This window comes from Pholis gunnellus (assembly GCF_910591455.1).
Source record: "Pholis gunnellus genome assembly, chromosome: 15".
Classification (NCBI taxonomy): domain Eukaryota; kingdom Metazoa; phylum Chordata; class Actinopteri; order Perciformes; family Pholidae; genus Pholis; species Pholis gunnellus.
Genome location: NC_136542.1, coordinates 1,487,768 through 1,502,134, shown reverse-complemented (window position 1 = coordinate 1,502,134; position 14,367 = coordinate 1,487,768). Strand labels below are relative to the sequence as shown.

General features: G+C 41.5%; 2 protein-coding genes across 2 annotated transcripts; both read right to left on the bottom strand.

Moving 5' to 3' along the window:
• Nucleotides 1–1,892: 1,892 nt before the first annotated feature.
• On the bottom strand, nt 1,893–7,000 carry LOC306707523 (uncharacterized protein). The gene is made up of 2 exons (XM_079175026.1): nt 6,467–7,000; nt 1,893–3,344 (listed from the first exon to the last, which is right to left on the bottom strand). The coding sequence occupies exons 1-2, from the start codon at nt 6,657–6,659 to the stop codon at nt 2,440–2,442; spliced, it is 1,098 nt and encodes a 365-aa protein (XP_079031152.1). The 5' UTR covers nt 6,660–7,000; the 3' UTR covers nt 1,893–2,439.
• A 2,133-nt stretch (nt 7,001–9,133) lies between these two features.
• LOC306707252 (uncharacterized protein) lies at nt 9,134–12,295 on the bottom strand (the record flags this gene model as incomplete). Its single annotated transcript, XM_079174645.1, has 2 exons — nt 9,134–11,556; nt 12,079–12,295. 2 exons carry the CDS (start codon nt 12,293–12,295, stop codon nt 9,845–9,847), a joined length of 1,929 nt encoding a protein of 642 aa, XP_079030771.1. The 3' UTR covers nt 9,134–9,844.
• Between the last annotated feature and the right edge of the window lie 2,072 nt (nt 12,296–14,367).

Below are 14,367 nucleotides of genomic sequence, written 5' to 3'. Positions count from 1 at the left end.
CAACAAATTATAAATTAAAATGTGTAAAACAAAAAGAAAAAAAATCAGCATCCAGAGTTTTGTCCTTCAGTGAAGATTTACATTGAGAAAGACCAAGTGCCTCAGCTTTGAGGGGCTGATCCTGTTTCTTCTCTCCGTAATTATCTGCCCTGTTTTGGAGAAGATTCTCTCTGAGGGGACTGAAGTTGCTACAATGCACAGTCTCCGTGCCATCACTTGAGTAAGGTGTGGGTGCACTGAAGCCTTGGTCTCCCAGTGGGTCTGCACTTCAATGTAATTGAAATGTGTCCAGATTTTGCTGCGTTTCCTGTTGACACTCATTTTCTCTTTCCAGTCCGTTGCTCTCTTTCTGTCTCGTGACTCGTCTCCCTCCCTCCTGTTCGTGTGCTTTTGGTTTAACTTGGTTTAATTTTCAGACTGTCAAAGAAATGGTGGCCAAAAAAATATGAGGAGGAACGAGAACGAGTGAAAATGGAAGTACAGCGAGCTGTGGCAGTGAGTATAACAGCTGACATGTAGACATCTGTGAACATGGAGGCTTACTTGGCTCTTACCTGTCACTACATTAATGAGAATATGCAGTTGTGTACATCTGTGTTGACAGTGCAATACTTTCCACAAAGTCACACTGCTGACAATTTGGCCCGAGTCACAAGGGGCATGATGGATGACTGGGCCATAACTAACAAAGTAAAGTGTCTTGTGACCGACGCAGCACCAAACATGATTTCATCCACAAAAATTCTCCAAATTCAGCGTTCAATTTGCATTGCACACACTCTAAATTTATTCGTAAAAAAATCATGTGAACAAATCCCTACACTTACATCAATCAGACACAAAATCGAGGCAAATTGTAACATACTTCAGATCAAGCACCACAGCCAAAGAGAAGCTTGCTCAAGTGCAGCAACAGATGGGACGGCCAAGCCTGAAACTCATCAATGAGGTGCCAACACGCTGGAACAGCACATATCAAATGCTGGCAAGGCTACATGATGAGAAGGAACCAGTGTGGGTATCCCTCATGAAAATGCTCTATCATGCACTTGAGCGTAACGCTTCAAATTTGCACACGCGGGCAGCAATACACCTCCACGAGCACCTGAGGCCACGAGTCACAGACACGGCTTCCAATCTGGAGTCATTCAGTGTGTTGACCCTTTCAACACTTCTAGACCCCAGATTTAAATCACTCGGGTTTCGTAGTTCCTCCAAATGCAGTGAAGCAGTCAGTAGACTGAAATCTGAATGTGCGGCTGTAATTGGGCGCACATCGACTGAGCCACAGCCTGGACCTTCTTCACAACAGCTATCGGCACCCACTTCAGGCATGTTATTCAGTTTTATCAGTTTATTTGTGCATTTATTTGCTTGCAAATCATGTACTAAAATGCCAATTTGTTGTTTTTTAGATAACCTGTGGTAGCACCTAGATGAGGAAGTTGGCAGGGAGACCACCAACGTCACAGCCGATGCAATCACTGAGGTTCAGAAATACCTGGTAGAGGGCAACATTCCAAGATCCCAGGATCCTTTGAAATATTGGGACAACCAAAAGAACACATACCCAAACCTCTTCCGGCTGTCCCTACAATTTTTGTGCACACCAGCCTCATCTGTGCCATGTGAGCGGGTGTTCTCTAAAGCTGGAGAACTTGCGTCAAAGAAACGTAATCGCCTGAATGCCAAGACATTGGAACAACTTCTTTTTTTGAATAAAAATGTATTAAAAAAAAATCCCCTCCCTGCCTCAAAGACAAGTACATAAGCATCCTCACATTCACATGTTAAAGATATAAAATATATTTTAAACTTAAATTAAGATATAAAATAATACAATAACTTAAATTATATTATTGTATATACTAGGTCATTAAATCAGTATGTCAGTTGAGCCTGTCAACTAGGTTGCCTGTAATGATTTTTAAGATCCAGCAGGTGTCAGTATTGAGCAACACAGTGACACAATACCGACACAGTATCAATACAGTTTGGGTAATGTGCCTCAATGCTTCATGAGGCCTCATCTACCCATCACTAGAGTCATCAGAGTAGTGTAAAAAAAAAAGTATTTCAATCGGCTCAGGCACCGAAAGGAAGCACCGAAATCTGCGTTGCGTTTCGGTCCGGTAGAAACCGGTCGTATAGGCACCGGGTTTCGGTACCCAACCCTACTCTCAATACACTCTAAACAACTAGCTCCGTCTGTTGTGCCCTTAACGGCGATCAATATATTTTGCTGCCCGTTGAAGAGTGACAGCAGTTGTTTTGACTATGCACTGGTATGGCGGTGTGTGAAAAATGTATATCATACGGGCCCAGCACTACATGAGACGTATGGTTCGACCAGGAAAAACCCAAAAAATCTACACTGAGCAGCCGCCCTATGGGCCCACCGCTCAAAGGGATATGTGGAGGGGTGATTGGGTAAAAGGGCTAAAGGGGATTCTTTCCTGTGTGAGTTTTCATGTGTAACTTTAGAACTGCGTTACGCATAAATCTTTTGTCACAAACTGAGCAGCTGAAAGGTTTCTGTCCTGTGTGGATTACCATGTGTTTCTGTAAATTTGAACTATGGTTAAAAGATTTCTTACAAACTGAGCAGCTGTAAGGTTTCTCCACTGTGTGGATTACCATGTGACTCTTCAGATCTCCACTTCTACGGAATCTTTTCTCACAAACTGAGCAGCTGAAAGGTTTCTCCCCTGTGTGGATTCTTATGTGTGTCTTTAAATGCGAAGACGTGTTAAAAGATTTCTTACAAACTGAGCAGCTGTAAGGTTTCTCTCCTGTGTGGATTATCATGTGTCTCTTCAGATTTCCTCTGCTGCAAAATGTTTTCTTACACTCAGAGCATCTAAATAGTTTCTCACCAGCACTACATCTTGAATCACTGACAAGGACTTCATCAGGTTTCACAGAGTTTAAACCTGACTGAGGTTCTCTGGTCACCTTCCAATCATTACTGTCATCAGTGTGAGAAGAGTCTCCAGTCTTCTCATCAGTATGATACATCAGTTCAGTTTGTCTTTGATGAAGCTGTGAGGACTGAGCTTCCTCTTCATCATCTTCACTCTTCACAGGAGTGACTGAGGACTTGACATCAGCCTCCTGCAGCCCTTGAAGCTGCTCTCCATCCTGACTGGTCCAGAGTCCCTCCTGTTCTTCTTTAATGTGTGGGGGCTCTGGGTCCTCCTGCTCCTCTTTAATGTGTGGGGGCTCTGGGTCCTCCTGCTCCTCTTCAATGTGTGGGGGCTCTGGGTCCTCCTGGTCCAGACTGGAGCTCCACTCCTGCTGCTCAAGGGGAACCTCTTCTTGAACCACCAAGAGCTGCTGGAAGTCTGCAGGAAAACAGTAAACACACACACAGACGTTACAAAGACATTTTAGTATTGAGCAAATAGTCTCCTGTACATACACTTCTGTTTCCTGCCATCATTCCCTCTTACACTCCCTGTGCACAGTTACCAAACAGACAAAGACACAAATTGTAAAGACACAGCACCAGCAGCAATGAGGTCATCAATACTTTACATGGTAAAAAAGTGTGGCACTACCAACATTGTTAAGTATTCAAAGAACCTGCATCCTGCATAAAGTCCGGCTGAGATTTGTTCATGTGGGCAGTTATAGTTGACTAATGTACGTAAACCTGCCACCGTAGAAACAGTGGATAGAACCTCCAGAAGCAGCCACGACGTAACCGTGGACGTGCATCATAGGTGCGCTCCGTTTCTGAACCAATAGCACTCCACCTTGGTAGTCAGCCGTAGAGAACATCCACGTAAAGATGATGAAACTGAAATGTGACGATAACAACAACGGCACAATCTGAACTAATAAACTTTGTCTAGAGACTGATCTCAGGAACCTATAGGTCAAGGTTGAACAGCTGGATGTTATAGTCAGTGCTCGGATTCAAAACTTCACCGTTCACTCTGGATGGTAAAAATACTTTGACTCGTGACATTTTGAGTGAACACCAATATTGAGACTATCCACAGTTTGGTTATTGGTTCCTGATCCCAGGGTGGTCCCTGTTATTATTGATATATTTTAATAATCGTATTGATGTTAATTTTATGATTATCAATCATTTAATTTTCATACTTGCGCGAAACCAAACCCGCTCCTGCCAGATCTGAACACATGAATATCTACACAGGCCTGTATGTGTCACGATAACAAGGTCTATCTATGATGTATGATTGTTTAATTCAGTGTGGTTCTGTAGCACAAAGGTAGTAAAACTGCATAACTGGCTTAATCATATTCTTCCGAGAGAAAGCACAAAAGTTTGCCGCGCTTCTTCTCAAACAGCATTGCTAACACCTGCGCAAAAAATACATCAAAACGTGCTTTGGGCCCACATTGACTAGCCATACATTAACGTAGAAACATGATTTAAAGTTTAAAACGTAGACAAAACGCTGGACTTTATTGAGCCAAATGGATATTTTGATAGCTAGCACAGTTTTTATTAAGTCAACGTTTAAATTTCAGGAAAGTTTTGGGTCTGTTTCAGATTTTATAATGGGTGTGTATTGCATGGAATGTTCAGCGCTAGAGTGAGGGCATAACTGTCAGAGTGGAGCAGAGCATGAAAATATTCTGTGATTTTTCCAAACAAAATGCTCCAGGTCCCACAATTTTTACTCTTTGTACACCATTTTTGGCCCAAAAGCTTGGAAATGTGCTGTCGCACACAGATGTCATTGGCATCCAACAGACTTACACATTTGGCTCAAAGAGCCGCAGAGCGACATGAACTCCAACCAACTGCTCCATTAGACTCCATGTTAAATCTGACCACTCATTTCTCAAAGAAAGCAGATGGTACCAGGTTTGTATATTGCTCTTGAGCTCAATTTTTTTCCCATCACTAACATAAGAACCAAATCACCGCGTTCGACAAAGTCTTATCTTTCTCATGGTACCCATATTTTGGGACTCCTGCTTTTTGTTAAAAGGAGGCAAGAGTTTTGTTCAAAATCATTGTTTACTGTAACGTTTCTTAATCAGTCGGCCTCTAACACCAGGTTAGAGGCAACCAGTTACACACACGCGTCTGTCTCTAGACGGTCACGACTCGGCTCAACAGGCCGCAATATGAGGGAGACAAGACGAGTATAGAAGTAATCAAATAGACATTTATTTAAGAACAAATAACTGAACGAAACTAAACCAACCAACCAACCAACCAACCAACAAACAAACAAACAAACAAACAAACAAACAAACAAACAAACAAACAAACAAACAAACAAACAAACAAACAAACAAACAAACAAACAGCCCGCCCCTCCACACAGGAGTCAGAGAGGAGAGAGGCCCAGCCAAAGAAGAGGGTCAGCCTTTATAGCTGGGACCTACAGCAGCCCAGGTGTGGCTCATCAGCAGCAGATTACCATCCTGAAAGACAACCTGGAAATAGGACACAGACCCCTGGTGGAAGGGAGGAGTCATCACACCACACACACATGACTTGGAGATATTCAGTCAAAGGCATTGTTAGACTGTCTGTCTGTCTGTCTGTCTGTCTGTCTCCGCAATCTCTCTCTCACACACGCTTGTCATTTAATAACCTCTGTGTTTGTGTGTGTGTGTCAAACGTTATGATTCGGTCTCCTCTCCCCCTCTCTCGCCCACCCAGTCCCACCCTTTCAAAATAAAAGCCCCTTGGAGAAACTGTATCTTAACATGAAGCTCAGAATTAGCTTAGTTATTTTTGTATTTTTTTTTTCAATCAAAATGTGTACTCTGAACTCTGGTCCTGCCTTGTATGAATTTGTGGTTACTTGTAAGTGGGTTGGGTGTAGTTACCCATGATACATTAATAATACGTTTTAAAAACCATTCTTTCAGTCATTCATTGATTCATTTCCTGTTGCAATGGTAATTAAACAAGACAATACAGCCATTATATTCTCTACATTCTCTCACAGTGAAACACACAGAGCATGTGGTGTACCATGAAAATACATGCAGAGTTACTACCGGTATATATATACACCCGTAATATATTATATATATATAAATATATTACGGGTGTTCGGGCAGTAGCAGCCACAATGTCAACATTTCCTGCAGAATTTTCTAGTTCATTCTATCATTGATCAGGTTGTATTCACTGATTTATATCCAACCGTTTGGTACCGTTCTGCAGCTGAGATAGTCCAGATTTAAAATATGGAAGAATTAAACTATGTAAGTAACTAGTATTAATTATGCAAATTAAGGTTAAATGTTTTAATCAACTCTTATGTGACCATGAACGTATCAAAGAGAACAAACTTGTACTTTAAGTGTAAATATTTGCAGTCATCTAGAAGCTGAGAGAACAGATCAGAAGAAGAAAAAGATTCATTGTATCAACCGAGTCTCACTCCAAACTACATTAAAAGTTGTCAGCCGGAGCATGAACAGTGTTTGAGAACTGAGAGAAGAAATAAAGTGAACCCACCTGCTCTTTGTATCCGGACTTCCGGGTTGAAAACAGCGTCCAGTAGTTTCTGTTGTCGCTCGTTCTGCTCTTTTGAACGAGAACGTTCCTCCTCGTACTCTGCTATCGTTCTTTCAAACAGACCAAATATCTCTTCAGCAGCCGCAGTTAGTCGCTGGTTGACTAAACATCTCAGCATTTGGACTTTAGACATTTTCACTAAACCACAGAAACGTTCCCTCCAGACAAACTCCGTTAAAAACGGTTTGTTCACTCTGACCTGCGCGGTGTTACTGGTTACGTTCGGGTCCGTCTACTTCCTGCTAGCATGCTAACTTCATTAGCTCCGTAGGACACCAGGAAACAATCCACCAGCGACAGAAACTTTTCCTCCAGACAAACTCCGTTAAAAACACTGTTTACTCTCATTAAACTCTGACTAGCGCTGTGTTGATAACTTCCGTCCCCGTCGGTCTGTTTCCAGCTAGCATGCTAAGCTAACTGCAATAGCTTTGTAGGCTACCGGGAGATGAGTCTTCTTCTTCTTCTTCTGCTTCTTCTTCTTCTTCTTCTTTCAGGTTAATGGCGGACTACAAACCAATGTTTAAGGTGCATATCGCCACCTACTGGACCGGAGTGTGTAACATCATTACTTTATGACAGTTATTATTTAAACACAATAATAATGTTATTTATCAATTAAATTAAATAATTAAAAAATTAAAAGAAATATTAAAAGAAACTTCACTTAGAAGTTATATTGTTGATATTATTAAACCCGTTCAATTCATAAATTAGATGAAGCCCTTTTAAGCTGAACTTGTTTGTCCCCTATCTCTTACAGTCCTTTGATGCTCCACTCCCTTCCTAAATCTATCACTCTGCCCTTCAGTCTTTCTCTTTCCACACTGAACTTCCTCCACTCTATCAGCACATGTTCAACACTTTCTTTACAGTTGCATATCTCACATTTATCCCACTCTGTCTTTTTCATGGTGTGTAAGGTGTCATTGAGTCCTGTATGTCCTAATTTTAATCTCCTGAAAGTAACATCTTCTTTTCTACTTTTACTTCTATCACTTCTCACTCTGACTGACGTCTGAATTTTGTTATCATTTCTACCCTTATTGTCATTATTCCAAATTTCCTGCCAAGATGTAATAATTCTTCGCTGTGTTACTGATTTTGCTTCTGACCTCCCAAAACAAATTTCTAAATATTATTTTTGTTTAAAGCTCTTCAGACAAGTTTATCTGCCACCTCATTTCTGAACACAATATGTGATAAACTATGCTGCATTATGTGATTTTAATCCAGAACACAATTTGTGATAGGTAAGCACGTTTATATTTGCAATAATTACGCATAATTCTACTTCCAACATATTGAATGTGGTGCCTGCCTAGGTGTTATATTTGTCAAATATGGGGATATTATGAAAATTATAACATAGTATACATCATATACTATATTACATTTAGCCCTCTGATTTACGACCTCTGGGGCTTTTATTGTGAAGGCTAGAACTGAAAGAGTTAAAAACGGAAATGCGCTACTTTTGACTATATCGGTGGAATAAAGTTGTTTCCGTTGTCAGTGCCCAATGCGTTACAGCTGCCTCGTTCGTTTCTACGGGAACAAAAACGTGAGCAGCCGTGACTGAGTCGCTGCTCCCGGGCCCGTCTAGTTCGAAGCGCCGGTTAGCATCATAGCTAGGCTAACGTCAGCGCTTAGCAGGCTGTAGCCAATCAGAGGCAGAGGGGCGGGTCTTTCCTCGAGACGCTCCCACACATGCGCAGAATAGATCGGGTTTCTGGAACGGATAGGTCACTGACAGCCTCGGTGTTGTTATTTTAATACCATCAAGAAAAGTAAATTACAAGTACCTCAAACTTCAGATGAAGTACACTTCCTTCCTTAAGTTTAGAGGGTTGATTCTCATTATAAGACCACTTCATTAGGATGCACCCTCTATTATTTGACAGTGGACAAAAGCTGAAACTCGACCTGTTTTTATCTTTCTCTGTTTTCTGAATTCATAAAGCTATAAAATGGAACAATTAGACCGTTACTCAAATGCACATAAAACAAATCTAGAGTTTGTGACTCCTGCAGATGTTGCATTGACTTGATAAAACTACAGTCAGATCAGTGAGCTCAGCTCGGGTTAAAAGTTATTATTCTCGCGCTGATTGTCGAGTTAATGTGATTAAATGATGGAAATGAACTCAGTTGTGGACATTTAGAAAGCAAAGAGTCACATCACCCGCTTCTTATTGTAATATAACGGTCCAGTTCTACTGGTCATGTTGTGCATTATAGCTCCATTCTGACTGGATTTACTTCTGTTGAGAAGGACCTGATAACTCCAAGTCATACCTGTGTGTGTGTGTGTGTGTGTGTGTTACAGACTGACCAGGACTCAGTATGTCTGGGAAGAACAACTCCTCAACAAACAGTTAAATTACAAAGTCACGTAATAATGACTTACTCCTTGTCACTAAGTCCAGAGCTGTTTTAGCTGACATGCTGCTATGATATGTGACCTATGTAGACTTTAGAAGAGTCATTATTGGTCCTCAGTGCATTTCTGGTTTTAAATCCTGCTTTCTTTTCTTTTTGCATTCACAATTTTATTAGTCCAAACACACCAACACCATACACAAATATGAGACCTTACAGACAGCAAAACAAAACAAAAATAACTAATATTAACAATAATAAAAAGAAAAAAACAGCAGAAAAAAGAAAAGAAAAGAGTATGAATTTAAGAAAATACATTAATCACTGAACTGAGCTGAGTCAGGAAAATCAACGTCCTTTTCTGGAAGATAAAAACGACTATTAATGTTCGGACCTTTGCACCGTCATAATATCTATAATCTAATAATAATAATTAAAGTGAGGAGTACGGGGAAACTACTTTAAAGAATGAACTTTTCCTGAACTTCTCTGATACGTCTGCTTGGTAGTTTGTGTATCCAACGGTTTCTGTGAGTGGATATCTTTTTTTTTTTTTAAATTCTCTTTTTATTGAGCAGGAAAAGCAAAACATGTTATCGTCACCCATGGATTGATACTTTTTTTTACATCGAAAATAATTAAATTAATTATTATCAATTTGAACTAAAATAAAAGGATTAATTTCAAGATCTGATGCCTCAAACAAACATATACTCGTCTGTATGTATATATACTTGTCTCCATAATTACCCTTCAATCAATCATTTAAATGAAACAATGAAAGAACAAAAAGCATATTGCTGCTGGCAAGGCTCTGGTTTCTGGGACATGAGACATATGGTTCGACGAGGAATACCTCGAAAAATCTACATTGAGCCGCCGCCCTATGGGCCCACCGCTAGAAGGGATATGTGGAGGAGTTATTGGGTAAAAGGGCTAAAGGGGATTCTTTCCTGTGTGACTTTTCATGTGTACCTTTAGAGCTTTGTTGCGCTTAAATCTTTCAGCACAAACTGAGCAGCAGTAAGGTTTCTCTCCTGTGTGGATTCTCATGTGTTCCTTCAAACCTCCACTCCGTGTAAAATACTTATTACAGACAGAGCAGCTGTAAGGATTTTCTCCTGTGTGGATTCTCATGTGTTTCTGTAAATGTGAAGAATCGTTAAATGAGTTCTTACAAACTGAGCAGCTGTAAGGTTTCTCTCCTGTGTGGATTATCATGTGTTTCTGAAAATGTCCACGCTGGTTAAAAGATTTCATGCAAACTGAGCAGCTGTAAGGTTTTTGTCCTGCGTGGATTATCATGTGGTTCTTCAGATCTCCACTTCTACGAAAACATTTCTCACACACTGAGCAGCTGAACGGTTTCTCTCCTGTGTGGATTCTCATGTGTACCTTTAGAGCTCTGTTGCGCTTAAATCTTTTCGCACATACTGAGCAGCAGTAAGGTTTCTCTCCTGTGTGGATTCTCATGTGTTCTTTTAAACCTCCACTCCGTGTAAAATACTTATTACAGACAGAGCAGCTGTAAGGTTTTTCTCCTGTGTGGATTCTCATGTGTGCCTGTAAAACCTGTTTGAGTGCAAAATACTTCTTACAAACTGAGCAGCTGAAAGGTTTCTCTCCTGTGTGGATTCTCATGTGTTTCTGTAAATGTGAAGAATCGTTAAATGAGTTCTTACAAACTGAGCAGCTGTAAGGTTTCTCTCCTGTGTGGATTCTCATGTGTCTCTGTAAAACCTGTTTCTGTGCAAAAGATTTCTTACAAACTGAGCAGCTGTAAGGTTTCTCTCCTGTGTGGATTATCATGTGTTTCTGTAAATGTCCGCGCTGGTTAAAAGATGTCGTGCAAACTGAGCAGCTGTAAGGTTTTTGTCCTGTGTGGATTCTCATGTGGTTCTTCAGATCTCCACTTCTACGGAAACGTTTCTCACATACTGAGCAGCTGAAAGGTTTCTCTCCTGTGTGGATTCTCATGTGCCTGTTCAGATCTCCACCTCCAATGAACCTTCGATCACAAACTGAGCAGCTGAAAGGTTTCTCTCCTGTGTGGATTCTCATGTGCGTCTGTAAATTTGAACAATGGTGAAAAGACTTATCACAAACTGAGCAGCTGAAACGTTTCTCTCCTGTGTGGATTCTCGTGCATTTCTTCAGATTTCCACTCTTGCCAAATGTTTTGTCACCAGCACTACATCTTGAATCACCGACAAGGACTTCATCAGGTTTCAAAGAGTTAAAACCTGACTGAGGTTCTCTGGTCTCCTTCCAATCATCACTGTCATAAGAGTCTCCAGTCTTGTCATCAGTATCTAGTTCTGGATGTCTATCTGGATCTGAGTTCCTGTCTGGTTCTGGTCCTCCACAGTCCTCTCCATCAGTTTCTGTTTCCATCTGTTCAGTTTGTCTTTGATGAAGCTGTGAGGACTGAGCTTCCTCTTCATCATCTTCACTCTTCACAGGAGTGATTGAGAACTTGACACTAGCCTCCTCCAGCCCTTGAAGCTGCTCTCCCTCCTGACTGGTCCAAAGATCCTCCTGTTCCTCTTTAATGTGTGGGGGCTCTGGGTCCTCCTGGTCCTGACTGGAGCTACACTCCTGCTGCTCAGGGGGAACCTCTTCTTTAACCACCAACAGCTGCTGGACGTCTGCAGGAAAACAGTAAACACACAGAGACGTTACAAAGACGTTTTAGTATTGAGCAAATAGTCTCCGGTACATACACTTTTTTTTCATACTTGCCAGAAACCAAACCCGCTCCTGCCAGATCTGAACACATGAATATCTACATAGGTCTGTATGTGTCATGATAACAAGGTCTATCTATGATGTATGATTGTTTAATTCATTCAATCATTGATCAGGTTGTATTCAGTAGATTTATATCCAACTGTTTGGTACCGTTCTGCAGCTGAGATAGTCCAGATTTAAAATATGGAAGAATTAAATAGACTATGTAAGTTACTAGTATTAATTCTGTAAATTAACATTAAATTAAATAACCAAGAACGTTGTCAATATGAGATTGGTTTGGTGTTCCCGCTGGTTAAAAGATTTCTTACAAACTGAGCAGCTGTAAGGTTTCTCTGTGTGGATTCTCATGCGTTTCTTCAGATTTCGACTGGTGCCAAATGTTTTCTCACACTCAGAGCATCTAAATAGTTTCTCACCAGCACTAGATCTTGAATCACTGACAAGGACTTCACCAGGTTTCACAGAGTTTAAACCTGACTGAGGTTCTCTGGTCTCCTTCCAATCATCACTGTCATCAGTGTCAGAAGAGTCTCCAGTCTTGTCATCAGTATCTGGTTCTGGATGTCTATCTGGATCTGAGTTCCTGTCTGGTTCTGGTCCTCCACAGTCCTCTCCATCAGCTTCTGTTTCCATCTGTTCAGTTTGTCTTTGATGAAGCTGTGAGGACTGAGCTTCCGCTTCATCATCTTCACTCTTCACAGGAGTGAATGAGAACTTGACATCAGCCTCCTCCAGCCCTTGAAGCTGCTCTCCCTCCTGACTGGTCCAAAGATCCTCCTGTTCTTCTTTAATGTGTGGGGGCTCTGGGTCCTCCTGTTCTTCTTTAATGTGTGGGGGCTCTGGGTCCTCCTGTTCTTCTTTAATGTGTGGGGGCTCTGGGTCCTCCTGTTCCTCTTCAATGTGTGGGGGCTCTGGGTCCTCCTGGCCCAGACTGGAGCTCCACTCCTGCTGCTCAGGGGGAACCTCTTCTTTAACCACCAACAGCTGCTGGACATCTGCAGGAAAACAGTAAACACACAGAGACGTTACAAAGACATTTTAGTATTGAGCAAATAAATTTCACCGCCGAACTGCATGCTGGGTACAGCTCACTCGCCTGCTAGCACAACAGTCTGCTAACAGCTGGGAGAGGCTCCGTCCTCCAGTAACGCTACATTACAGAACAGAGATGCAGGGTGAACAAAGACAGACTGGAGATGCACCGATAGAGTTTGACACATATGCAACGCTGATTACATGTAATATGTGTGGTATTTGTTATAAATGTACGTTGGTACATAGAGGGTGATAAGAAGTTGTACATGGAGGGACTTAGGACCCAGGGGAATGTAGGTGAAGGAAAGCGTAAAAGACGGAAGACACACCACACAAACAGCTGTTCACCGCTCGTCACGATCCTGTAGACCAGAGATTGTCAACTGGTGGGTCATCGCTGACCCGTTTTCAGTGGGTCGCGGGCCTTTGCCTTAAAGCAGCAGAGTTATTCATGCTCCTTTCCAGCATTTACGGCACTTGTTCAGCGGTGCAGGAAAAACACTGACGTGCGTTGTAAATCACGTCACGTGATGCAGTTTAGCCAATCAAATAAGGGTATTCTGATACGTTTCCTGACTCCAGTGAGATGTACCCACACCGTGACACAGGGAGGAGAGACAAGGAAAGACATGATACCGCAGAGCTCGCATAATGCTAGATGAGAAAGTCAAATGCCTGTATGATCTTTTTAAATAATCTAAAATGCTAAAAAGATTGCAGTCCTCAACCGATCATCCAAAAACAGTGTTGAAAGTGTCTGTTTAATAAGTATATGCCGAAAAAAATACCGTCATATACCGTGATACCGACAGAATTTTGCAAAATACCGTGATATACACTTTTGGTCAAACCGCCCAGCACTAACGTCTTCTCAGTGAAGCATTATCAAGGTCTTAAGGCTTGTCTGACAACATTTGAGAGGGATCTGATTAATCTGTGAGGAGCAGGATGTCAAAGTACAAAACTTACAACTTCCTGAGTCAGGATGTTATGACATGTGAGATATTTGGAGCAGATTAGACAATGTACGGCCGGGTTACAACAACTTCCTTTTTCATGGCGAATGGTGTTTTTTTGCCGCCACGCCACGGATACATAGTACGATAACTTTTTGATCTTTGAGTAACTTTTCACTGCCACGGTCTCAAGGGCATACTGACTGAATCTGAAGTCGATCGGATTAATTTTCTAGGAGTTCGTTCGTTGAAGTAGGGCTCCTTGAAAGCTGTAAGTAAACTTTTGTCAGTAAACTTTTTTTTTCTTTTTTTCATCCCAATCAGTTGTCTGTGGTAAGTTATTTAATTATTGTTATTCTGAGGGTGGCGGGCTGTGCATTTCATACCTGGGTCTTCTGTGCTGTCCTTCTGAGCTACGGTTATTTGTTTCTAGGGGTGTAACAATACACGTATTCGTATTAAACTGTTCGGTACGAGGCTTATGAACCGAACAATACGTTTGAATAATACTAGTGCATTTGGAAAATGCAGAAGCTTAAATTGTGTGAAATATAATGTTTTCGGTGGACTGCGCTCACGTAACATAAAACCGGGATGTGTGATCTCTCTGTAACAAAAAAACAGCTGAGGCCCCGCGTGTCTTCAGGGAGGCTAAGCTAGCGGGGAAACAAACAGCAGTTAGCTGTTCCCTACTGATTCAAACAGAGAATCAAA